Source organism: Drosophila innubila (genome assembly GCF_004354385.1).
Source record: "Drosophila innubila isolate TH190305 chromosome 3L unlocalized genomic scaffold, UK_Dinn_1.0 0_D_3L, whole genome shotgun sequence".
Classification (NCBI taxonomy): Eukaryota; Metazoa; Arthropoda; class Insecta; order Diptera; family Drosophilidae; genus Drosophila; species Drosophila innubila.
The window spans coordinates 15,589,267-15,615,449 of record NW_022995376.1 but is presented as its reverse complement, the minus strand read 5'-3'; the positions used below and the strand labels follow the sequence as shown (position 1 = coordinate 15,615,449).

Genomic DNA, 26,183 nt, shown 5'->3' with positions numbered 1-26,183 from the left:
TTAGCTTACATCATTAGCAACAGAACTGACCCGCTTTTGCAATTGCATTACGATGGACTTTGATCGTTTCACACAGATCAGATATCAACTAAATGCTGGTAGTCAGATGATCAATATATTGATTGAAACCATGCTAATGATCAGTTTCATCATTTCATTTGATTTTTTGCCATTGATTTGGCTGTTGTTTGTTTATCAAATCCGTTTTTCGTTTCTTTTCTTTTATATTTTTTTTGATGTGACAATAGGCGAGCAACATTGATGCGGGATCAGTTGATGCTGCAGTTCGTGGATCGGGGATCGTCAATGGTCACTAGTCCCTGACCGTTACGTGTCACACGCTCCAAAAATGTAACCAAACTCAATGTTTTTTCATATACATGCATAATTTTTTTGATATTTCTCGTTCGATTTGTAACGTGTTTCAAATTTTTATGAGTTGGCTCGCCCCCTTCTGACAGTTGCTGCATAAATTTCGAAGATAGAAAGAGAGCGGGGAAGAGAAAGAGGGAGAAAGATGTAGTGAGAGACCCGAAAAGGTAGCCGTAGCTCCCATAAAATTAACATCTTTGACGCTAAGCCGTGATTTACTTTTGTTTTAATGTCGCCGTCTTTGTGCTCTCCACTTGATACAATGCAAATCGAAGTCGATTTCGATTTCGATATCAAACTGAAGATGATAAAGATGATGATGATGACGCCTACCTGTCTTGCCTCTGGCAGACTCTTTAACTGATTCAAATTGGATTTGCATAAGGCACTTAAAATTTTAAATGAAATAGGCATATGAGATAGTTAGAGTTATTCAACTATGGGATACTCTGTAGTTATCATAAAGAATTTTTTTTTGGGATTTTTTCAAAACTTTTCAAACCCTTTTTTAAACATTTTTGCGCATTTATTTTCTGCAATTTTCCAATTTGATGGACATATTTTCTTACATTTATAAAACACTTTCTGTCGCTTGGCTACAGGGTATTCAAATGGTCTCATTCCTAGGCCAATCAGAGTGCTTAAAAGACTCGTTTCGATGTGAAGTTGCTTTTACGAGTAGCTGCCACTTTTGCACGTCTAGAAAAACATGCCAAATCCTTGTTTAACCTTTGAACCCAAGCGGCAGCTATTTAACTTTGGCAAACACATAACATGTCCAAATTTTCGCGCCGCCTCAGGCCACAGGGAGACGAAAGACAAACTTTTCGCACACAAGCACACACACACACACACTGAGTAAATGGGCTTGAGAAGGGTTCAGGTTGCAAACGGGTTCAACTGGAATTGGCAAAGGTATGGGGCGCCTTAGGGGCAAGGGAATCGGGGCAACGGGAAAAGGGGCCAACGTGGACGTGTCGCTTATAATCTTCACGCAGCGACTCGCCTGCCGTTGAAAGGATAATGGAACATTGATTATTATTTTGATACCACCACTCAAAGTCTGCAAATTAAGTACGCATTTATCTCAAGTAATTTGGGTTCAAATGTGCGGCAACTGCGGTCAAATTGTTGCACATACTTGCGATACTTGCGAGAGACAGAGACAAAGAGATACTGGCTACTGCTTCTGGACTTCAGACTGGTTGCTTGAGAATGACATTAAATATATCGCATATAAATGGACAACAAACTGGCTACATTGGTTGCTGTTGTTGCCTCGATGCCTCACTGGATGGTCACTTTTGTCCACGTCCGTTTGGCGTAGCAAATGGACCGTCATAGTTTCAATGATAAATGGCCATTCAAAAGGGAACAAACAAGTAAGAAAATAAAGAAAACTTTATGTACGTTTATGCCTGAGGACTGTCAAAGGGGGAGACGGGAAGAGTTGGAAAGGGACTCCTTTCCAGAGACGGACTGGCGCTGGGATTTGTTATAATTTGCGATTTGTGTTAATTACTTGTCCATTATTATGAGCCAGATCAAGGCTAGACGAACCTGCAGAAGGAACAGATATAGAGATAAAGAGAGAGAAAGAGAGGAAGCTATCGGAATGCTGCGTGCCTTTAAAGTTTGTCTGTGTGTTGGTAAATTTGCATGTATTAGTGTGCTTTTGGCTGTAAAGCTGCTTCTGTGTGCATTTCATACGTGCGAAGCTTTAAGCTCAGCTGCCTTACACGTGCGTGTGTTGTATGTGTGAGCTGTAGATCTGCAATTGTATTTTATTAAATAAAAAATAATATTAAAAATGTTAAATTATATGAAATGTAAAATAAATTAAGATAACTTTTAAACATATTTTTATACCAAATGTTACATGATTTTGATTAAATATATTAGGATATTTTTTCTTATAGTCAACTCTTAAGAGCATCTTCTTCTTGTTAAGCTTTGCGCTCAGCTGATTACACAATTCTGTAATAAATTTATCATCACAATTTCGAAAGCTTACAGTATTAAGGTTATAGACTAATCTCTGCCAGACAATCACAACATTTACGTTCCATTTTTTCAGATGTTAATAGATCTATCTTAATGCCACTATAGTTTTTATGGACATTCAGCTACTTGAGCACCACAAAATGGCGTCGCACAATCAATCTCTGGCATCCACGTTCATTGTGCGCAGTGTGTTATGCATACGATACTATTACTTTAGATAAATGTATGGATGTATGGATGTGTGTATAGCTCAATAAGCACCTTTTGAAAAGTCACCTTTCTCTAAATGAGACAAATGCCAATGGCGGAGACAAATGCCGAGCAACGGTTTCACCGTCGTCGCCAACAAAAGCACGTGCCACTTGAGAGAGACCAAAGACATTGGGTCTAACCCAAACCAAAATCCAGCCCAACCCCAGCTCTAGATCCGGACAGCACTTGGCACTTGGTTGGCTTGACTTCGTTGTCGTTTTTTTTTTCCTTTTTTTTAAATTTTAATTTGACGCAATTGTTATAGCATCGATTTGAAATGATTTGAATTGGGTGACCCTAAAGAATTTACACAATTAATGTCAAAATGCGACTCAACTTGGCATTAAAGCGCTTTCAAATGTCACTGGCCATGTCAAGAGACTGGCCGCCATTCATGTTAAATAACCATATACAACTCATTACATATGTGTTAGATTTCTATACACGCATGTGTTTGTGAGTATTGTGCTCTTTTTTGCTACTGCAAATGGCTACCAGATAAGATCATTTCGGATTACGTCGAGGGATCTCTAGAAATTCCTATAAGAAACTTTTTTAAATTCTTTAATCCCAGATTAAAAATTAAGACTATGCTGTAATACAAAAATATTATTATTAAGTAATATAAAATTCACTTAAAACTTGAGCAATTCGAAAACATTATATTTATGAGACATATTAAATTTTATAAATCACTCAGTCTTTCTTCAGTGTTTATACAAAAATTTTCATTCTTAAAAACGGTATAAATTAGATTTGCAGCAATATTGTTAAAGATTCCCTCAATAATGGGCTAGGCTTAAAAATAAAATTAAAATCATTTTAAGCAATATGTTTTTATTTCTTAAAATAAATTAAATTTTAGGCACACCATTTAAGTTAGACAAATTTGAGATATGAAAAATCAGTTATATAAAAAACTTTTCCTGAAGTTCAACAGTTAAAGAGGGTATAGAAATTTCGCTGTGATAAGTTCTTAAGAGTTAAGCTCAAATTAAGTTTATAATTGGCTTTTGTTGTCTGTTGTTCTGTTGGACTGAAAACTCTTTAGCTCGTAACGACATGGCCGATTCATCATAATTCATTATAAATTTTTGACATTTTCCATGGTTGGGCCCAACGTTGTGGAAACTAATAAAGATGTCATTGGCAGACAATCGACATGGTTAGAACCAGTATACCCTCTAAGATATCTCTCTCTTGCCTCTCGATAAAAATGCTTTATACTCGTACGTAACTCAACCAAAGCAATTCATAATTTTCATAATTTACGCTTTGTTTGGCAAACATTTTGGCGCCTGCAATCGAATTTTCCGGGGTGTGTGTCTTGTTTTTCCCTAAGAATTGTGGTTCCTTACATAACTCAATTTTACGACTCGAAGTTACCTTCCCAATAAATCATAGAAAACCTACGGCGAGAGAGTGAGATAGAGAGGGAGGACTATAGTAAGAGAGAGCGAGAGAAGAGAAATTTCATAATTAATTTTTAATGCTTGACTGGATCTGCACATTTACAGAATTTTGATTTATTGTCGAATGGAATAAAAAAGCATCAAATCGAATGTATATTTTGTGTTCATTTTTTTTTCTTTTTTACTTTTTTGATTCACTTGAAATGTTTCGAGTGCATTTGGCGCAAGTTGAAGCCGTTTAAAGGCCGCGCAATTTATATTGTAATTGCAAAGTGAAATGTCATTATTGTATATTGTATTGCATTTTGTAGCCATTGAAGCAGCAGTCAAGTGCTTCGGCCTCGTTGCAGGCATGGGGCATGCAACACACACACACACACACACACACAACAGCTGGCCGCACGCCATTTCAAGTGCGGCAACTTCAGTTTTCATCTCAAAAATCAAAACTCAGACTTCGTTTCGATTGCCGACGGTAACATACAGCTTTGACTCACTGTATGTGAGTATGTGTATGTACATGTGTATGTGTGTGCTGTTCACATTGTTGCTGCTTTCTTTAGGTAACTGTCAGCTGTGGCTAATTAAATGAAAGCCTCGCAAGTGCTGCAACTCTCGCTAGTTGCATGACTGACTTTACTCTTCACTCTCCACTCTCTACTCTGACTCTACACTCCTCTCCATCGCAGAATGCGTCTCAGTTTTAGACGAGAAGCTTTTCATGCTTCTGTGAGCCTATAATTCTCAAAGGCTACACTTGCCATGTGTTTATGAATGTGTGTGTTTTTCCTAGAGTAACAGTTTAGTAACACCTGATCATAATGCTTCTACGTATGAATGCAACAGACCGATATTTGTATTTTTTCTTAGTTAGCATTCAGTCTAAACCTTGCTTAAATAAAGCTCTTTTAGTTTTAGCCAGGAACCGCAAAAATAATTATGTGTTTGAAAAACATTAAGCCCAAAAAGCCTCCAGAAATATGGTGATCAATACACATAATATATTCTTGTAAGGCAAATTCTATAAATCAATTTTATCAAAACTAATTATTATTTTTAAATTTTTATATAAAAAAATACATACAAATCATGTAATTTATCAAGTTCTGATATTCAAAAAAATTGGTTTATTGTAGGTTTTTTGAGCTTTACAAATCTTAAATATAATCATTATTTATACCTTCTGTATAATATTATCCTTTTATTGAAATAAACTCCTTAAAATTATTAAAAAAGTATTATTATTTTTAAATCTTTAAAGAATAACTACAAATACATTTTCCATTTGACTTCATTTCCATACAACTATAAAGCATAAAAGTATTTATTTTGTATCGCCTGAAAAGTACTTAGAATAGCGGCAAGCACTTGGTTTTTAAGCTCATTCTTTGGCCAATTTTGCGGCTTGTTTGGGCTTAAATAATGGCATCCATTGAATGCTGTCTGTCTAAGGATAACACAGCTGCCCCAGTACTGGCGAACTTCCTGCGCTTTTCATATCCCACAACAGCTGCTGAAAATCGCGAGATCCTTGCCGAAAATATGCTCGTCCTTTATGAATGAATAAACTATGAGTACACTCGTATTTTCATAGCGTTGATGCTGCCACTCAATTATCGTTTTTTCTATTTTTCCATTTTTTTTTTATTTGGGAAATCTGACCCCGCACAACAAAATACGCTTCGTTTTTTGTTGCTTTTGTAATTGTTATTTTTCGCGCACACTTAAACCTAATGAATAAATAACATTAAACACGCTCTAATGGGCGCGATTTTGGTCGAGTGGTCGTAGTTCCTAGGTCGACAGTTGGAGGAGAGAGAGGAGAGAAAGGCGGGCGGAAGGGTGGGAAAAGCGGCGCAAAACATTTTCATTGTGCGATTCCGCTAAGTGGGTGCAATTGAGACCAAGTCCAGAGTCGATGGATCCAAGGCGTAGCCTTCCTTTTTGTTATCCTGTGAGAACATATTTTCAAATTGCAATCAAATGGAAATTGCCAGCTAGAGTTGCAAGCAGAGCTATGGAATACCCTGGAAAAACATTTCCTTTGATACTGAATAGAATTTTGAGTAAAAGATATTTTAAACAAACTTTTATAATAATTCCAGAAAGAATTTGGTGTGGTTTTTAAACTCTACAAGTCAATAATGCCCCATTGCAGAGTATTAGTCGTCGTAAAGAAACTCGCACTCTACAATTGATATTAAGATTGGTCGAATCAATGGCCATGTTAACAATTGTTACCACAAAGACGAATTGTCGTTGCCAATGGAGCCAATATGAATCAAAATAATCAGTGCTAATTGGTAACACCAACTGTGATCTTCTTAGACGAATATAAAGCAATTCACGGATCGCAACAATATGGAAAATTTATATGCAATAATCAACATTAACAAAATGAACAACAGGCAAATCAATAAAGAATGACATCAAATCGAATAGCAGATACTCTTTATAAACAGATATAATAATAAGATCATAATAAAACAGAATAAAAGTTTTGAAACTGGATCTATCATTCGATCACTGTTGATATTATTTGGTAGAAATAGATTTCACGACAATTAGCAGGTCTAGCACAAGGCACCGAGTAAAAAGCACAAAAAGAAGAAGTCACGATAAATACAAGCTAATAAATAGAGAGAAAAAATCAAAATATCAATGAATGTGATAGAATTAATATGATCTGTGATGGAAACTATGCAATAAAAATGAGGCAAATTAGGCAAATGATAGTAATAAACAATAAACATAAAGTCGAGATAGCCGAATCAGCGGTAAACGGCCATCAAAAGAACTTACAAATTGGCCCATAAACACCAGGTCCAAACTGAATTGAAAGAGTCACAAAAAATAAAAAAAAAGAGAAAGAAAGAAAACCGACCGCAAAACTAAATCTAAATAAACGCCCCTTTGGGCGTCTGGTTAATTTCGATGCCGCGATAAACATGAAATTAGCCCCTGCAACTGACAGAAGTATACACAAGGACAGAAGGATACAAGGACATGGAAGGCAACTGTTTGCCGATTAGCCCCGACTGATAGTGGAGTGGCTGTGCGGATGAGAACTCAACCAACTGATGGCTGACACAGATAAGTGCAGCTGAGCCGAGTTCCTCTCAAGTGGACAGCAATTAGGGGTTGCAATTGCTGCCCGGAAATCGTCCTTGACAACAATCCACACGACTCACGCCCCAAATCACAGTATAACAAAAAAATCAAAGTTAGAAGAAAGACACACAAAAAAATAACGCAACAAAGTGTAAATAATATTATTAAAGGCGATCGGCGGGGAAACAAAAATAGAAAATGCAGTTTTTTCGCACAATTTGAGAGACATAAAAAATAGGAAATGAATACAGATGATAGAAAACTTACTTCAAATGGAAGTTCTGGATTAACCTTCTAACTGAAATCCAGAAATTACAACATTTATTATACTGTAAGATTACTTTTTAAACCAATTAAGCATTAATTTTGTTTTACGTAATATAAAATTAGTGAACTATTTTTCATAATTGCAAGTTTTAAGCAAACAACCTTTTGTCGATTTTACGTTGTTAATATAATTCACTTCTTACAAATTGGAATCCCAACTGATTGTCAATCAATCAGTAGTTACTTAACTTATCAGAATAAGAGTTACCTGAAGCATTGCTTATATTCTGCTTCAATTACTATCAAATGAAAACTGAACATACTATACAAATAAATACAAATAACAATTGAAACGAGATCATAAACAGACAATGCCAACGTATTTTGTTAGGCCACGTTCGTATAATGGACAATTGTTTCAATTAAATTGTATTCTCCCGTTCTCCCTCTCTCTCTCTCTCTTACTCTTACTCCAATTGCTGTAAACACTTGCGAGTATTCAGCACACAACTCTGTGACGTCGACATCCGATGGGCTTATAGATACTTTTATATATACGTATATTTATGTAGGTAGAGACACACCTGTGCAATCGCCAATTGAAGCTGTAAGTGACGCAGTTTCAATTTGGATTGCGCCGCTTCATTGCGTAATTTATAGAACTGCTGGAGTAACCGAATTGTACTGGTTTTAAAAAGAGTTCCATTGAGCTGAATTTTATTTTGTTAGTTAGTTTTGTTTTCAGTTTTAACAGGATGTTACTTGGCAAAAGTAGAGACTAGTTTAAAATTGAAAATATGAAAATTGATGTGGAGCAAAAAAAATTTATAAATTTTTTTAATATAAAAATTTTATATTTTAAAATAATTTATAAACTGTTATTTGCTAAGTTTCAATTTTTTTTTGCATTTTTAAGTCTTTTGATTATGATTGAGACAGCTTTAATTAGCTTGCCTGACTTTTGTTATATCTTTATTATTTATAACTTTTCAAACTCTAGAAAACTTAAAAATAAAATACATAAAAAGTTTTTAACTTGCTTTATATTGAAATACTCCTGTGAGGATCTTAATAATATGTATTGAACCTTAAAATTCAATTAAAAGTTACATATAAAATACTTCTGAATTAATCGAATCTTTGAATATATAAAAATATTGTCGCCCAACTTTAAACGAACGATATAAGTAGAAAAATCTTTTTTCATTGAATTGAAATGTATTTTTTTTTTTTTTGTCTGAATCCGTTTGCTTTCCATATGAAAACTCGAAATACAGCGAAAAATGTCTCGACAGTTTTTTCTGCGTGGCTTTTGGACTGATATGTATTTGTATGGGCCATTCAAATAACACTGAGCACCCTCATACCATATTCGGGCTGTCAGCACCCAAAATGGGCCAAATGGGTCGCTCGACTGTTGCTCCTTTTTGTGACAGTTTCGAGTCCTTTTTGCTGCTGGCGGCTTTTTGCATTGTGCTTGGCCATGATTTTGCTCCCCTTCTCCAAAATTTGGCAATTGCTGTTCACTTTCCGAGACGATCGTTATTTGATTTCTGGAATCTGAATCTCTACCTAATATTCGCCCAATGTTTTGTCTAATAAATTCCGAAACACTAAACTTCCGTCACATCATAAATCAACCCAAAAAAATGTAATAAATAAAGTGAGAAGAGAAGAGAAGAAAGAAATCAGAGGCCGCCACATGATTTGATAAGGGCTGTGGCAGGGTGAGAAAGAGAAAGGGATACTAGACTGGCTACCCTCATAACACAATGAATTAACGTAATTATGTTCGCATGTGTATAAATGACGAGGTTTTTGTATCAAAATTTGCAATGGTGTCGAGCGTAAACAAAAACAACAAAACAAGCGAAAAGAAATCAAACAATAAAGCGCAAATGAAATGAAATACAACAAAAACAGAGAAACACAGAGAGAGAAAAACACCTTTTTCTGGACATGGACACATCGATGCGCAAATAAAACATAATGAGCCTTAATGATATAGCCGAAGCACCCCAGATACAGAGCTATAGATACATGTACAGATACAGATACAGCTAGAGAGTTATACGGGGTGGGGCACATTGAAATTCGTTCGATCGATCGATCGTTTGTTCGCTCGCTCGTTGATATATGAGCTTGTACTTCTATGATTGTGCTAAACAACAAAACCAATCGAGTGTTAAGCGGGCCAACAACAACAACAACAACTGAGTGGAAAACTCGTTCAGCCCTATGAATTAAATGTTCAAACAAAACAAAGTCTACAAATGGCCAAGACAAACAGTTAAGGCGACTTTGCTTCTGCTCTTGTTGTTACAGCTCATTTGCATATTGCAGTTGCCACAGTACGAGTTCGACTATATGCTTTAGTTGCATTTAGCAGTTGCCACATCGTTGCCCAGTTTCAGTTGACGCCGCCACAGCTGATTAGAAGCTAATCGAGCCCAAAAGCGCAACCCGCGCTCTGTTTGTCATCATTTAGTGGCATCCAGTCAAGTCAAACAAGACTTTAAGACAGCTGAAAAAGAAGTCGACAAGGCAATACCCTTACAGAGCTGTAGAAATAACAAGAAAGTAAAGAAATTGACAGAAAGGTATAGAAGACTATAGAAATTATAGAAATAATTCGCAATTTATTTATTTATTTATTTAGTGTCAACTAAGAACAGTTAACTTAAGTTAAACTAAAATTTTGGAAAATATCCTTAAAATTGAAATTTGAATTTCATTTAATAAACTTAATTTTTGTAACTTAATATATTTTTTTTAATTCAGTATTAGGTCACTCTATTTAATACAAAATTACTAGTATTTGAAAGTGATAAAATTAAAGCTGATCTGTTTATAAATGATCTCTCTGGATTTTTAAAGATAGGTGAGGCTCTGTATAATGTTTCAACTTGAAAATAATACAGGTATAGTTTTTGCTTAGTTATAAATTGAATAATATTTTTTTTTCGCTATAACAAACATCACTACATAGTCACTGTGCCCACACTATAGTGTATTTTCAGTCTGCAGACTTTGTTCTGTAAGTGTAGCGCCAGCCAGATGCCACTACAAACAAATAAATGTAACCATACAAGGTATTACCAAACAGTAGTTGAACATTGTCCGATGGCGTTGAATATCTGGCTACGTTTAGCTCTCTGTTAATTGATTGTTCACATTTTTGATGGTATTTTATGCCTGATTCTATATGCAGTATTATGCAGAGCGAGTATTAACCAGGAATTTGTCGCATCACCGTGTCTGGGGCATTCTTTTAATTAACAGTCCAGGTGCAAGGATATTTCTCGATTGACTTTGTCGCGACAGATCAATGTTTACTAACAGCCTGTCTGGAGACAAAGCAAACGATGGTACAATTCCTGGTAATAACATGCCTGACTGACAGGACAAAGCTGTTAAATAACCTAAAACACTGTAGAAATAGACTGAGTCTATATACAATAACAAACATGAGTCCTTATTTTACAGGCACTTTCCATTGACTATACAAATCGTAAAATTGGGATAGTTTTGGTTTAAAATTGATGGACAAACCTTTAATTAACATTAAATTCTGTTATGTTTGCGAATCTAATAAAAATATAAGGTACAACACAATATTATATCTGCAGTTTCCCGAAACTTGAATTTAAAAATTGTATATTTAAGAGGCAACTTTATGAATTCTTTTAGAAATCCCTGTTCGTTTGTTACAAAAACCTACAGTTTATTGGGCTAGTGAACTTTCATTTAAATATTAAGATACTAAAGGTATCTATGATTATTAATAAAATAAAATGTCATATCCAGAAATTTCTTCTTTCTGTAGTGTATGATAAAATATGCCAATATTACAGTTAATTCCTGAATAATTACATTTCTATAGAAATTTGATAAATGTATGCAAAATTGTGATCTCAAAAAATCAGAAAATTTTACAAAGAATTCTAAAATTTATTTTACAAAGAATTCTAAAATTTATTTGTAAAATTAACATATGACATTTGTTGGGTTCACAAATTCCAATGTTTTTGGGTTTTTACAGCTGTAAACGTTTTTTGTTTCTTTGTCTAATACCACACCCATTCATGCCACTTGTTTTTAGGCGTTCAATAGTTTCTGTCCTAACTCAAATTGGGTCGCCAATATGGTCAAACCTATGCACTAGGGAGTATTTAGACATTTACGGTTCTTTACATAATTATTGGAACGTAACATTTGTCACAAATGTGTCCAGAAGAGGAGGAGGCAAGCGAAAGTGTTGCCCAGCCCCAGTTTTGGTTCTGGTTCTGTTGGCCACATTGTTGTTAACGTGGCCCAGCCCATGGCGTGCCAGAATGCAACTAGCAAATTTGTTGTGACAAAATGCAATTAATAGTCGTGATTCTGGCTGAGATCAGCTCAGTTAGATTAACGATAATTGCTGCCTGCTTTTGGTTTATACAGTAACCAAGTGCCACAAATAGTTGGTCGAAATAGTGAGTGTTGCTAATGAATGAACCTTGTGAATAACTTTGGGGGCATCGTCATCCTCCTCTCCATATTCATCGTCACCGTCATCGTCATCGTTGATGTTATTACTTCATTAAAAGCGCATTAATAGCGATGCCGACTGCTCTTCACTTGTTCGCTCTTCGATTTGTTTAAATCAATAATGAAAACAAGCAACAACAACAGCACAACAATGAGCACTGTTTTTTTGGTCAAGAAATGCCTGAACAAACCGAGAAGCCGATCCCATCCCGTACCACTCGCACAATGCCGATAAATTAGAAAATAATGCGAGTCCATTGTTCGATTGCTTTGTTTCATTTAAGCGCTTTTGTTGTCCATCGAGAGCTTCGAACTCGCCACTCGGCGGAGCCCTGAGCTCTGAGCCTCTTCCCTTCCACCCTTCTACCCTCCGTAGTCCCCGGCCCTGACCACTGCCCCATTCACCTCCACACGGACTGATGGGAAGCGAAACAAAAATATTGTATGGCAAACCTGGGCATTTCTGATACCCTTTTAATACTTTGGATTATTCAAATTGAAAGTAACTCAAGTGGAGGCAATTTTTAAAACTAAATATTTATTAGATTAACTCTTTTGTGAGTAAGTTTCAGAGCTTTGCTTCGTCTAAGGAACTCAAAATATTATTGCTTCGACTATTAAATAAACATTATTCGAAATGTAAGGAAACTTTTTGCTCAATTTTTGGAATAATCGCGTATATAATTTATCGAAATCTCTCAAAATAGCGTATAGAAAACTTCTTAATATATTATAATACGCTTATATCAAATATTTCAATCTGTTAATTTTAAAATTTTATAAGTACTTATTATGATTAGATTTTTTATTTAACAAAACTTAAACTAAATTTAAAACTATTGTCGAACTTATTATAGAAGCCAAACAAATGTATAATAATATAAACTATCAAATTGAAATGTCATTAGTTTTATTCAATTTTTTTTTTAATATTTAACCTTTATTCAAAGCACATATAGAGTATGTCCATATTCGCCCATGCTTATTATCATATTTTGTAGCTTGTTTCTTTTATTTAACTAGTCCCTGTGTCTTTCTGCTACACGTTTCTTGAATGAAGCTGATTACTCAAATTTTGCTTTGTTTACGATTCGTCAAGGCATTGATGAGACGTTCAGCCAATTTGAAGAGAGGGTGAGACGGAGGAGAAGGGAAACTCAATTCGCCAAGTTAACGCCAAAATGTTATTAAATATTATTAGTGATCAACAATGGGCAACAATTATGTGGGCACTGTCTCTCTTCTCTTCTCTCTCTTCGCTCTAGTCTTGTATCTGTATTGTCAATGCTTGCAGAGATTTGCTCAGGTCCAGTTACAGTTATAATCCCTAAGCTATTGCCAGTTACAACAGTTACAACAGCTGTGGCGTTTAACCCATTGATGAGATCAAACCAACAAGCTAACAAACAACAAACAACAAACAAGCAACCCAGTTATCAATATAAACTATTTCTATTTCTATGTCTGTTTCTATTTCTTTTGCTGTTGCTTTCTAACTGCTTTCTTTTTGGATTGTCGCAGCAGCTGGCGCTCAAAATCGACAACGGTCTCTGTCCATTGTCTGACATATGTATTATCAGACCCTTCTCCTTCTCCAACTTCAACTCCATACATCTCCTCTCTGTTCTTTCTGCTCTTCCGTCCCTCTGTGTCCAGTGGCTGTACGGGTTATTTGTTTGGGCCAGTTGGTAAGCAGTTTAGAGCCTGCATTTCCGTTCTTGTGTTGCCAAAAAATGTAAACAGTTTGCATTGTGCGTAATCCCCGCCAGCTTTGAGGCCCAATTGCGTTATGTAATCCCCAGTCGAGTAAACGAGGAGTTAATTATGTCATAATAGCACAGATCTCGATTGTACAGACTGAGTACTTTACTCATACTTTTACTCATACACCCATTCGTTGCCGTATTCGTTCTCGTACTCGTATTGTGGCAGTTGTTTTGATTGCCAGCACACGCCGTTCGATTGGAGCCGCAGCTGTAGCTCTCTGTCCCTCTGATAACAGACGAGGCTATAGCTCGGAGCTCTGCAGAGCGTGCCTAAGTCTTAACAGAGCCAACAATCAACTTCCTGCTTTATTTACTCATAAAGAAATGCGAATACTTTGTTCGCACAACTGTATAATAGAGATTCAATAGTGGATTTAAAAGTCTATCAATAATATTATTTGGAATTGCGAAATTGTAGATATTTTTCTAGTGTTTTCAGTGAACATTATAATTAAAACTTGGTCAACTTTTGAGATCGTTAGTTTTTAAATATCCCTGTTTTAAGAAGGAATTTCTTAATATTTGTTCTGAGTTTCTGACATTAATAAAATAAGCCTAGGTGTACGAATTAAATATGTTATAATATAATTGATCTTGTGTATTTAGAATTGATATGCAGATTATCAGATTAGAATTAAATACCCTTACTAATAAAACACCACAAATCATATTTCTCTTCTCCACTTTATTCCTTTCATGTTTCTTGACTGAAACCACTTATCTTCATAATTTTTCAATGAAAGAAACACTGAAAAGCAAAACGAACAATGTCAAAGTGACAAATTTTTAACAAATTAATAAAAAATAAAAATGAATTAATCGTTGTGAAGCACCCGCAAGCACCTCAACCACCTAAACCACATTAGCATTGGGCAGATGAGCACCACAAATCAAAGCCAGACAAAAAAAAAGATGAGAGATGAGAGCTAGTTGCACAATGGGCGGGTAGCTGAATGGAGGGAGAGGGGGAGGAGGAGGTGGAAGGTGGTTGAGTGGCTCGCAACATGCTAATAAAATACAAATTGACGATAAAATTATTACAAATTTATGCAAATATTTGCTGTGAGCCACCCTAACCAGCAAATTAATGGGCAAACACTTGAGTAGAGTCGGAGATACCCGAGGGTATCTATCGGTCTCACCCAGGCCACATGGGCAAGGGCTATGTGTAGTGCTCTCGTGGTGGTGGTGGTACTGCCGGTGGTCCTGCTCCTGCTCCTGCTTCTCGTGGTGGTGGTGGGTTAGCTTATGATTCGGGCAATAATTTATACGCCAATGCGCACGCGGATGCGGATGTGAGATGTCCTGCTGCGCGTAAACAGGAAACAAATTACGCTCGAGAGCAGTTATGAAATTCCATATTGCCAGGCGCCTTGTCCTGGGTCCATATCATCGTCTCACTGGACAGGAACAATAATGCATTAGACAGCCGCATTTATCGCCGCGCAGGATGAGCATATTGGTAAGGATGCGTCTCGTCCTGGCAATCACCCTGTGTGCTCAGCTTAACGCTAACGGCGGGCGTTCCTCCGTGCACGTGGAGAATCCTGGCATGCAGGATTTGCCGCGCCTCAAATCCCCCTTCAACTATTGCCATGTGAACACTGGACACCCGCTAGCAGCTTTAACCCCTTACTCACTGAAACGAATTGAGCTTTTCTTTAGTTGTCTCTCGATAAGCTTTAAAGTATTTAAACTTTATTATATAGTGTTTTAATTACTTCAGTAATTACAATAGTAATTGTAGCATTTGATTTGGGAATTCTAAACAGATTTTAGTGAATGCTCAATAAATAAATCATAAATTTTCAGACTTAAATTAAAATAATAATAAATAACTCATAACATTTTTTAGTTCATTCCTACGTTGCTTTGTTTACTGAATCTTCTCCAGAAGGAGACTAACAACAAATTTATCAAATCTTATAATTATAATATAATTATTTAAAAATTGTCAAGATAATTTTTTTAACTACTGAATTGTTATGCTACTTATCAAATTATTTGTATCTATTTTTTTGTTTTATTTTATTTATTTATTATTTTAGTAATAGCAATTTTAGTAATTTTAGTAATTAGCAAATAAATATTTCGAATAGCATTAATAAATGATTACTGAAGTAATTGTGGAATTAATCACAGATTTGTCAGTTCTAGGTACCAGAATTTTCTTTGACCAATACTAATCACAGTGTCAAAATGAAATCATCTAATTACTTGAGTAATTACAGTGGTAATTACAGCGCTGTTGACAGTACAGTAACTTTGGTAAATTGAGTTGTTGGATTTCTGCAATCAATCTCAACTCGTTTTACCGCCCGTCAGCTTATTTGAATGCCCCCTCTGACGCTGAAGATCCTCGGATCGTCAATTGGGAGTACACCACATGGACAGAAGTCCAGTTTGGGCTCATCAATCGCCGTCAGGCGTCATTGAGGGTTGTGCCAGGCAAAACCGCAACCACAACATGCCACACAGCGGTGGTCACACTGTCGCTGACGTTGATGTTAATGTTAATGTTGAAGTTGAAGCTGTTGCTGAAGTTGAAGCTGTTGCTGAATCTGATGTCGATGTGAATGTTGACGTTGTCGTCAGGTCGCTTCGCCTTGCGGCCTGACAAATGAAATGTCTCGCACCTAATCAAATTTTGTACAACTGAATGCGCCTCTCAGTTTCCGTTGCTTATTATGCAAATGCCAAAGAGGAGGCTCCTGTTGCCCCTGTTGTTGTTGCTGTTGCTGCTTCTGCTGCCACACGCAAATCAGTCGCGTCGAGTTGCAAATTTATCATCATTTAATTTCCATTTGGCGTCGTGCCATGTTAATGACGTTGTTGACAACACTCGAGAGCGCGTCTCGAGACGAGGAAGCTGACGAATCGCTGTTATCCTTTTGACTGCACTGCAGTTTCCCACTGCATTTACCATTTACCATTTGCCATTTTGCTTTGACGCGCCCTGACAAATTATGTCCCAGTTGGCATCGCTCATACGCCTCGTGGGCCGCTCTGCAAATGCTGCGCTGCTCATTTGCCTAAGTGCGCCGAGTATGCGGCGAGGCTTTTAATTAATTGTTAGCTGCGACTTATTGACGGTCTGGTTGGTTAGCTCGGTTGCCCATAACGACAACAACAACAACGGCAACAACAAGCGACAACAACCACTGCGACAGGGGAAAAAAATGTCAAACTAGCACTTAAAAGCCGCCACGCTTTGCTACTTGTCAACCACCCCCAACCACCCCCAACAATATGCTTCACGTCCAGGCACAAAACCCAAGTCCATAAATTACACAAAACAACACAATATTAATGCTAAAATATTGTGCGCATTAGTGAAACATTTGCAACTTATTTTTGACACTTAACAATTGTCTTCTTTTAATTGAATCTGTGTTAATAATGCTAAAATTCTGTTGTATAATACAAATTGATCATATAAATATTTATTTTTTACTAGTTCTTATAGTTATTTTTTTTCTAACTTACAGATTTTCATTCAAATCTACATGAAAATCGATTGTGCTTTAAGATTTTCAACAAATATTCCAATATTTATTTTATTTTACTCTATGATACGAATTTTCAAGCTAATAGATATAAAAATCAGGCTCTTAATATTTACATAATTTTTTTAAAATCGCTTTAAGTATTATAACATTAATATTTTCTAACATCCCTAAATTTGCATAAGAATATATTTATTTTTTTATATTCTTACTATATTGAAATATTGATGTATTATTTATACAATATCTATACATTTTTCTAAAGTGTTCGGCATTTTAAAGAAACAACATTTATTCAAAATTAATCGAAATTTTTCATACATAGGCTTGTGCAATATTTTGTTGTCTAGTGTATATGGAGAATCACCCCTGTGTACTGTATAAAATGTGAAACAGTTTGACAAAAGCCACCACCCACAAATTAGGCTGTAATACCAGACGCAGGACACTGGCCTGGCGACAGACAAGCCGCTCCCTCTCCCTCTCCGCCTACTTTTCCTCCCACTTTGTTGCCTCAGAATCGGTCGCCATATTTAGCCCAAGGGCTGGTTAACAGCGAATCGGCAACAGCAACAACAACCCGCTAACGCCAACTGCTTCTTGACCCCTTTGCAGCCTGGTCTTGGATGTTGTCATTGTTATTGCCATCGTTGTCGTTGTCAAAATCGTTGTCGTTGTTGCCGTTTATGGCATCTAACCTTCCATGTAAAAACGATATGTTGCCTTCAGCCTCGCGGCAATTATTGTAGCGAATTGTATCACCTTTATGCTAATCCGTTTCGCTAATCCGCCGGATTAGCGTTTCGCCTAAAAAAAAGACGACAAAACAAAACAAAAACAATTTGGAAAAACGGCGAAAATCAGACATGAAGACCAAATGATGACGTCGCGACGTTCCTCTCTACTTCTCTGTGGTTAATCCGGGTACTTCTCAGAGCAGGTAAAAAAATATATACCTTTATCGTATGAGAGTGAGAGAGAGAGAGAGAGAGAGACATATAAAACACCTCCGATTGCACACTCCTTTTGCTTTTCGGCGACGGCGAGACGCTAATCCGCCAATAAAGTCGTAAAAAAGAAAATATTATAGCCTGCGATTTGTTTTTGTCATCGGCTTTTGTTTTGCGAAATTATTTTCGTACACATATCCCCGAAACGAGGCTATATAACTTATATAGTAGGGTGTGGGTGTGGGCAGGGAATGGGATTGAAGCTGGTCATAAAATTGCACTGAGTTAAGAAATGCTTCAAGTGAAATCTTGGCAATATGGCCAAGAAGCGGAAGATGCTTTGTATAGGACTAGTTAAGATTAAATTTGGTAAGAAGATTTGCAAGCGAATGAACTTCCGATCCACTAAAGAAATTAGTTATTCATTGTTATGATATTTGTGAATTAAAAACTTAGGAATATATACGTAACATTTCTATTTAATTAAGAACTGAGATCCTAAATCATTTTAGACAATAACTATATTGAGTTTAGGTTTCTGTATATGTTGTCTTAGGCAGTTTATGATCATTGTAATCAATTTAGCTTTATATTTTATTTATATATTCCAAAAATAAATATTTTAGAATATTTATTTTATTTATTATTTTATTTTATCTTGGAATAATATTTTAAATATAATATATTTTTGTTTTTAATTTCTTTCTTTCTCTCTCTCTCTGTCGTGTTATTCAATTTTTATAAGCATTTATGGGTTATAATACCAAGAGCTTAGCCTAAAACTCACTCTTTATATAATTATTCAATATCACGTCAATGAAATGTAAATATTTACCAAATTCATAACGACACGAGAATTGAGAATAAACAAACAACAAACACAATATTTGATGTTTTAACACATTTCCAGCATAGACAATCGTACACACAGTTGGAGTCTACGAAAAGACAATGCAAGTAGATTTATTAATGACCGCAATTATTCTTATTATTATTACATGTTAGGATTGAAATAAAAAGCAGTGAAAAAATAAACAAAAAATAATAATGACGAAAAACGCGTTGATTTCTACGCTAGAGATCTATGGGATCTGCTAGCCGTCTAAGATTTCAATGGTCTAGGCCCCCGTTGCGCCCCAAACAAAAGGCCCCATATAGCCAAAAGAGATGCCCTTTACCCCAGGCGAATCGCGCGACCTTTGTTATTCCACCGTATCCCCTATATCATTGTTGGTCAAGGCGTTAAATAAACAGCGCATTAATCAATAGAAATTAATACAGCGCCAAGTAGTTGTATAATACTTCAAATATTTTTCTCTTTTTCCCGATCACTCTCTATCTGTCTCTCTCTCTCTCTCTTTATCGCTGTGTGCAAATCAAATTAACGTATTTTAAATAACAACAAAAAAAATATAATGAGCAAAATTTTTGGTTTCATATTTACTTGGTTCTATGAGAAATACACGTGGAGAGAAAGCTAATATTGATAGATAGCAATTGTTTCAGAAATAAAAAAAAAGTTAACTGGCTTATCTATAAACTAAGTCAACCTTAACCCGAAAAAGCTAATAATAATTTGTATCTTATTGCAAACAATTTTTTTGTTAAATTGTTTTTATTTTCTTTTTTTTTTTGTTATATGATTATTATTTTTTATGGTCAGGATACATGCTAATCAAAGCATTTTCAGTGTCAAAGCAAGATTTTTAACAAGATCAGGATGTAACACTTTTTGTACAAACTGAAGCTTCTCAAAAATTAGGATATTAATCCATTCTTCGATCTTTCAGTACTAAAAATTCTAATCTCAATCGATATCGTCAATAAAATTGTTGACTGTGTGAAAAAAAGGCTAAGGAAATAGCACACTTTCTTTAGAATCGCTGTAAACATCAAAATATAAATGAAAAGATTAAAAGATTTGTTTGTTTTTTGTCTTTTAATAAATGTCGTTTTTTATTAATTTTTAAATATTTTGCAATTCTCATCTTAAGTATTAACGTTTTTGTTTTCATTTTTCTTTAATTTTAATACAATTAATAATACATTTATAAATGTTTTTTGTTTCGTTTTTTTTGTTTTTGTTACTAATTTTTGGGCTGTGTTTCGACTCTATAACGAATTGGGCGTGATATTTACAATTTGTGTTAGAGGGGAAGTTAAAGAGAGGAAGTCACAGGACTTGTAACTAGGATATGAGAATATGGTGCTGATAAAAACAACAAGGAGCACTCGCTTAAAACTAAATAAAATTAATGTACAATTAGGTTTTGTTTAGTGACAAATGTATAAATTATAGATATTATTTATAGATAATACATATGTATTGTAGTATTATTTCATTAATATTACTCGTATTATTATTGGCTAGGAATGTTTCTTACGGTTTCTTTCTTGTGCAAAGATTGTACTAGACTTTTGCGAGCGTTGCTTAAATGGGCTTTGATAGATAGTTAAATAGAGTTAATAGAAAGAAAACTACTACACTGTACTTGGCTTACTTAGAGCTTTTAAAGATTTAAAACCAGTGGATCACTTTGGGAACGCTTCAACAATGCAAATTGTACTTTACTCTGGGACAGGCCCTTTTGGCTTAATAGAGCACTGGTACCGGTCGCCTCAGCGCGCTGTCCATGGAGCCATCCATGCCGTTGGGCGTGATGGTACCGGGTGAGGAGCCAGGAGAGGATGTGGAGGATGAGGTGTAGAGTCCAGCGGCGGCAGCGTTCGCAGAGTGGGCAGCGTACAGCGATGGCGCCGAGATGCCCGAGTAGATGCCGGAGTAGAAGCTGCTCAGTGACGTGGGTGGCAATTGTGGTGCTTGCTGTGCCTCCAGATGTTTGTGCGTCTGATTGTTGGCCGCCGCACTCTGATGCAGTTTGGACAGTGCCAAGGGATCGAAGCCTGTGAAATAGGGCACCGGATACGGTTGGTCCAGATGATGCGAGGGGGCAAAGTACGGTGGCAGCTGATGGAACGGGTTGTAGCCACCGCCCGCTGGACCCGCGCCAGCTCCTCCCAGCTTCTGTTGTGCCATATTCATGTTCATGTTCATGTTCATGTTCATATTCATATTCATGTTGCCCTGCATCTGTAAAGCACCCTGTGGACCGCCGGCCAACGGATTCTTGGGCTTGCGACGTGGTCGGTACTTGTAATCCGGATGCTCCTTCATGTGGAGGGCGCGCAGACGCTTGGCCTCATCGATGAAAGGACGTTTCTCGGATTCAGCCAGCAGTTTCCACTCAGCTCCCAGACGCTTTGAAATCTCTGAGTTGTGCATCTTGGGATTATCCTTGGCAATTTGACGACGCTGCAGACGTGACCAGACCATAAACGCGTTCATCGGTCGTTTGATGTGTCCCTCCTGGCCGGGGGATGTGGCCAAGCTGTGCATCGAGCCAGTACCACCGCCTGTGCCCGCTCCCGCTCCGACTCCCGCTCCCACGCCATGTGTGCCGCCCATACCAATGCCGCCGCCCATGCCGCTGCTGCCCAGACTGCTCTGGCTGCCCAAACTGCCGGCGGAGCCAATGGAGCTATTGGGCGATAGGGTCTGCTGTGCGGCCACCGCATTGTGCATGTGGTGTGCCATGTGGTGGCTCATGTTGCTGGCTGCCTGACTGCCGACACCGCCTGGACCACCACCGGGTGATCCACCCATGGCAGCCAAGCTGCTGGAGTAGTGCAGCACACGCTTAATATCCATGTCCATGCTGGGACTCAGCTGAGCATTGCCCAGACCTTGAGAGGCATAGTCGCCACGTGAGGGCAGCTCCAGACCCTGACCGGGTCCCAAATGGAAACCGTAGTTGGGATGTGATGATAATGTGGCCATTATGTGTTCGTTTATCACTTGATATTGTTTCGAATCAATCGTAATGTGCACTCTATAGTTGTTGTTATGTTGTTCTCTTGCTCTTGTCACTTCACTGTATTCACAATGTCTCTTGTCTTTTTTTGTATTTAATATAAACGCTGTTTGTGCTTGCGTCTGTCTCTCAGTGTTATGCAGTTGCTTTTACTGTTGCTTTTGCTTTGCTTTGCTGTTGCTCTTGCTACTGCTTCTGTTCGGCTCAACAGCTACACACTGACTGATTTGTCTGCGCAATAATTGAGACTGACACGACTACAGTCAAATCCAGTTTTCTGTTAAGTCCACAGTGGCCGCTCTCTGTTACTCTCACTCTCACTCCCTCTCTCAGCAGTCACAGCAGAAGCAGCAGCAGCAACAGCAACAAACAGCATCAACCCTCTGCACAGGTAAATGTGTGCGTCGGAGCGAGATGGCAACCAGGTTTTTGCTTCTACTCGCATACCTGTGCTCACACTGCCTTCTTCTTCTGTTGTGCTCGCTCTCGTGCTCTCTTTCTTTTTCTCTCTGCTGCTGCTGCTGCTTTGTTACGCTGTTTGTTGGCTTTGTTCCATTGGCTCCTTTATATCGGCCGCCTTGTTCGTTGTAGTTGTTTGCCCATTGAGGGGTGTGTTCAATAGAATGACTGAATAGCAGCAACAACAACGATAACAACAGCTCGCTCACTGTTCGGCTCTGTTCGTGTCTGGTCGCCTTGTTAGTAGTTTTTGGCTGCGCTGCTCCCATTTTTTGCGGCAGCGACCTCATTTAGAGCGCCCGAACTCCCGCTTATTATACTCCTACACTCCTGCTCTCCCTCATACTCTCGCTCTCTCTGTCTCTCTCTCCTTCTATCACTCTTTTGTTCTTTCTCTCTCTCCCGCTCTCTAAAATTGCATTGATTTTTCGCACACAGTGGGCACACAATTTCCGTTATTGTTTTGCCTGGCGCTGCACTTCCGCGGTATGTATTGTTATTTGTCCGAAGAGAGCTTTGAGAGTGTGAGAGCTAAAACGCATACGCTCAGAGAGTATGCATATATGTGTCCGTATGTGTGTGTGTGCGTGGCCCGTTGGCTTTGCCTTTTCAGCCAATCACAATGGCGCCTTGGTGTGAATTTTTGTATGCTCTGGCCATTGTGGGTGTCTGTGTGACTCTCTGTGCTATATACAAGCCACATGTACATACAATCATTGTGTGTGCGTGTATGTGTGTGTGTGTGTATGTGTGAAAAGCACATTTTAGTTTGTGAAAAGAACATGGAAACACGCTTTCCATTCTCTGCCGTTGTTCGTTTCTTCCTTTTTTTGCGCACGAAAGGATATTACTGCAATTATTTACTTATTTGGTAAAGAAAAGTGGAAAAGCAAAAGCGACACAATGCGCCACACAACACAATAACAAAACGAGAAACGAGAAACGAGAAAAACGCCCTGAATGGCTAGCCAAATTTATATACTTATAAAGTTTACCTAGGTGTATGTACATGTGGGTGAGTGGGACAGAGAGCTCTCCTCCTTTGATTGCACAATGCACAACAGAAAAAGTTAAGAAAAAACATACAAAATGAAGTGTTTTTCTTGCCTGAAGGAACATAATATGATATGATTCCTAATCAATTATGTTGAGCAGCATAACTGAAGTATCTTTATTATTCATTTGTGATAACATTATGTGAGAATAACAATTAACTGATAATATCAAGAAAATAATTAGGGGTAAGGCTTAGAATAAACACATTTTGAGAAACTTCTTATACTCGTATTAAAAGTGTACACCTATAAATAAATATGATCAGTTTGTTGTCACCTGTATTTGGCTGTTGTCCAAACCGATATGCCCACTTTACCCTTTTGTTTGTAGGGCATAAAAAGCTTTCAGCGCTTTCAACGTTTCCTTTGTGCTGCCCACCGAAAAAAGTATAAGTATAGAGAGGACGAAAAAATAAAAAACTGTTGATGTGTTGTGTAATGGAAAAAGTTTTGTTCAGCTAGCGTTTTGCTTTCTAACCATTCTACTTTTCACTTAACACTGGACGGAGAAGAGAAACGTAGAAGAAGGACGAATACTGAGGTAAAGGCATGGGAAGAGTTGAAAGAAGGACAGACTTTTGCTTTTTGCCATACGCATCTCACATTTAGCATTAAAATGTTGCAAAAAGAGTAAGAGAGAGAGAGAGAGAGAGAGAGATAGAGAGAGAGTGGTTGGGGGTTGTCATAGAATACGAGTAGTTACCGTTTTGATATGTTTTTTACTCTATTTTCAGATTTTTTATTGTGATAACATAATGGCAAGGCAGTCAGGTGTTATATGTACTTATGAGCACTCAATTTCGAGTCGAGTCTAGAGTCCAGAGTAGAATCAACAGTTCTGTAATTATGAAACCCATTATGAAATGCCTAACCCTAAACCTTAACCCTTTATGAGTATTGCCTTTCTCTGCCTGCATTCAATGCGCGCTCTCTTTCATTCAAACTCCGCTTTTATTCTCATCTTTCTCTCTTTGCATTAAATCCCGAGAGTCGCGCGCTCCATTGTTTGACATCTGTTGTTGTTGTTGCTAGCCATTGTTGTTGTTGTTGTCATTGTGAATTCTTCAATTGTGAATTGGGGCTCTGAGTCTGGTTGAGGCACAAATACATACACACCAAACAATTTGATTTTTTATTTCCTTTTAAATTAAATTCACAAACAATACAACAAATGTGATAATAACAATGATCATAAAGATAAACAAAAGCAAAACAAAAGCCAAAAGTCTGCGAGTCTTTTATATAAATTAAATGAGGTTAAATTGTGTTGACTTTCAACATTAATTGAATCGTTTCAATAAGTTTCTCAATGGAAAGAAATTAAATTTAATTATTGTTTATTTATGTATTAAGCTACATTAATTTTTCATTTAATCCTGGAGTGTTCACATCACCTGCCAATTATGTTTTCAGCTATTCCAACTTACATTTCCTCACGTAGTCAGGTCCTTTGTTCAGCTTGCAGTTTCCATTTCCATTTACCATTTTCCATTTCCCACTGCCCATTTCTCAATTCCATTTTCCCAACACCCCCACACACACAACACACACACATGCATTTGATTAAATTTTCCTAGGCGTACGTGTCCATTTGATTACTTAACAGATTTTGCGCTTTTCACGTGTCATTCGAGTTAAGAGCATTTTGCATGCACACGAAATCTAAAGATATTTCTTTCTCTGCATTTTCCACAATTTTTTTCTTTTGGGCTAAAAAATGATATATTATTCTCTGCAGATAAAAAGCATTAGTTTGGAGTAATGAACATGTTTTTACTTGGAAAATATGTAATTTAGACGTGTCTGTTTTTGATGACTGAACATCAAAGAAATCTATCCAAAAAAAGTGGTTAAATTTTTTCGCTACAAAGCGGCTATCAATATCGTAATCTTCGATGAATTCTAAGAAGAAAATTTTTAAGGAGAAAGTTATACGTACGTGTATTTTATATGGGTAACTGTCTGTACGCAAGCGTTTCTTCGAACAATATAAAAATTACTGCGTGTTTTTAGGGGCTTGTATTTATTTAATTATATTCAAATTAAGTTATTACTGCCGTTCTACTTGCCCGATCCAAATAATTTTTATTTCTAGATTCACCATAAATCAATTCAATTTTAAATGATATTTTTTTAAGTTTCTGCATTTTAAAAATGTTTACCAAAATTAGACTTTTTCATTTAAATAATGGAAATCTTAAAAGAATCTTATAATATGAGAATAGTTAACTCTGGAGAAGTGAAAATATAGTTCAGACAGTCTAAAATAATGGTATTCATAGTATATCCAATATCAAAAAGCATCTTATGTAGTGACAATAGAACTGTGGACATTCTTTAGGGTTTTAGATCTAGTTTGCTTTGTTGTTTAGTTCTGGCGAAAAAAAGAACAAAATGTTGGCAATAACCAAGGAACTAACTGCAGGGCTCATCCCATTAGGGATAAACAAAGAGATGATAAAAGAGGAGACAGAGGATACAGAGAAGACAGAGTTAAACATTGGGCGGTCGCTTGTGCCATGTTGTCGGTTGTCGGTTGTCGGTTGTCGGGTTCGGACTTCCGTTCGCATTCACCTGATTTGACCAGGTCGAAACGAAGCTGGTCAATTGTGCTGTCTCAGCAATGC

General features: G+C 37.0%; 1 protein-coding gene across 1 annotated transcript; it reads right to left on the bottom strand.

The window, feature by feature from the left end:
• Positions 1 to 20,207: 20,207 nt before the first annotated feature.
• LOC117786320 (SOX domain-containing protein dichaete) lies at positions 20,208 to 22,295 on the bottom strand. Its single transcript, XM_034624509.1, has one exon. It carries the CDS (start codon positions 22,006 to 22,008, stop codon positions 20,764 to 20,766), a length of 1,245 nt encoding a protein of 414 aa, XP_034480400.1. The 5' UTR covers positions 22,009 to 22,295; the 3' UTR covers positions 20,208 to 20,763.
• Between the last annotated feature and the right edge of the window lie 3,888 nt (positions 22,296 to 26,183).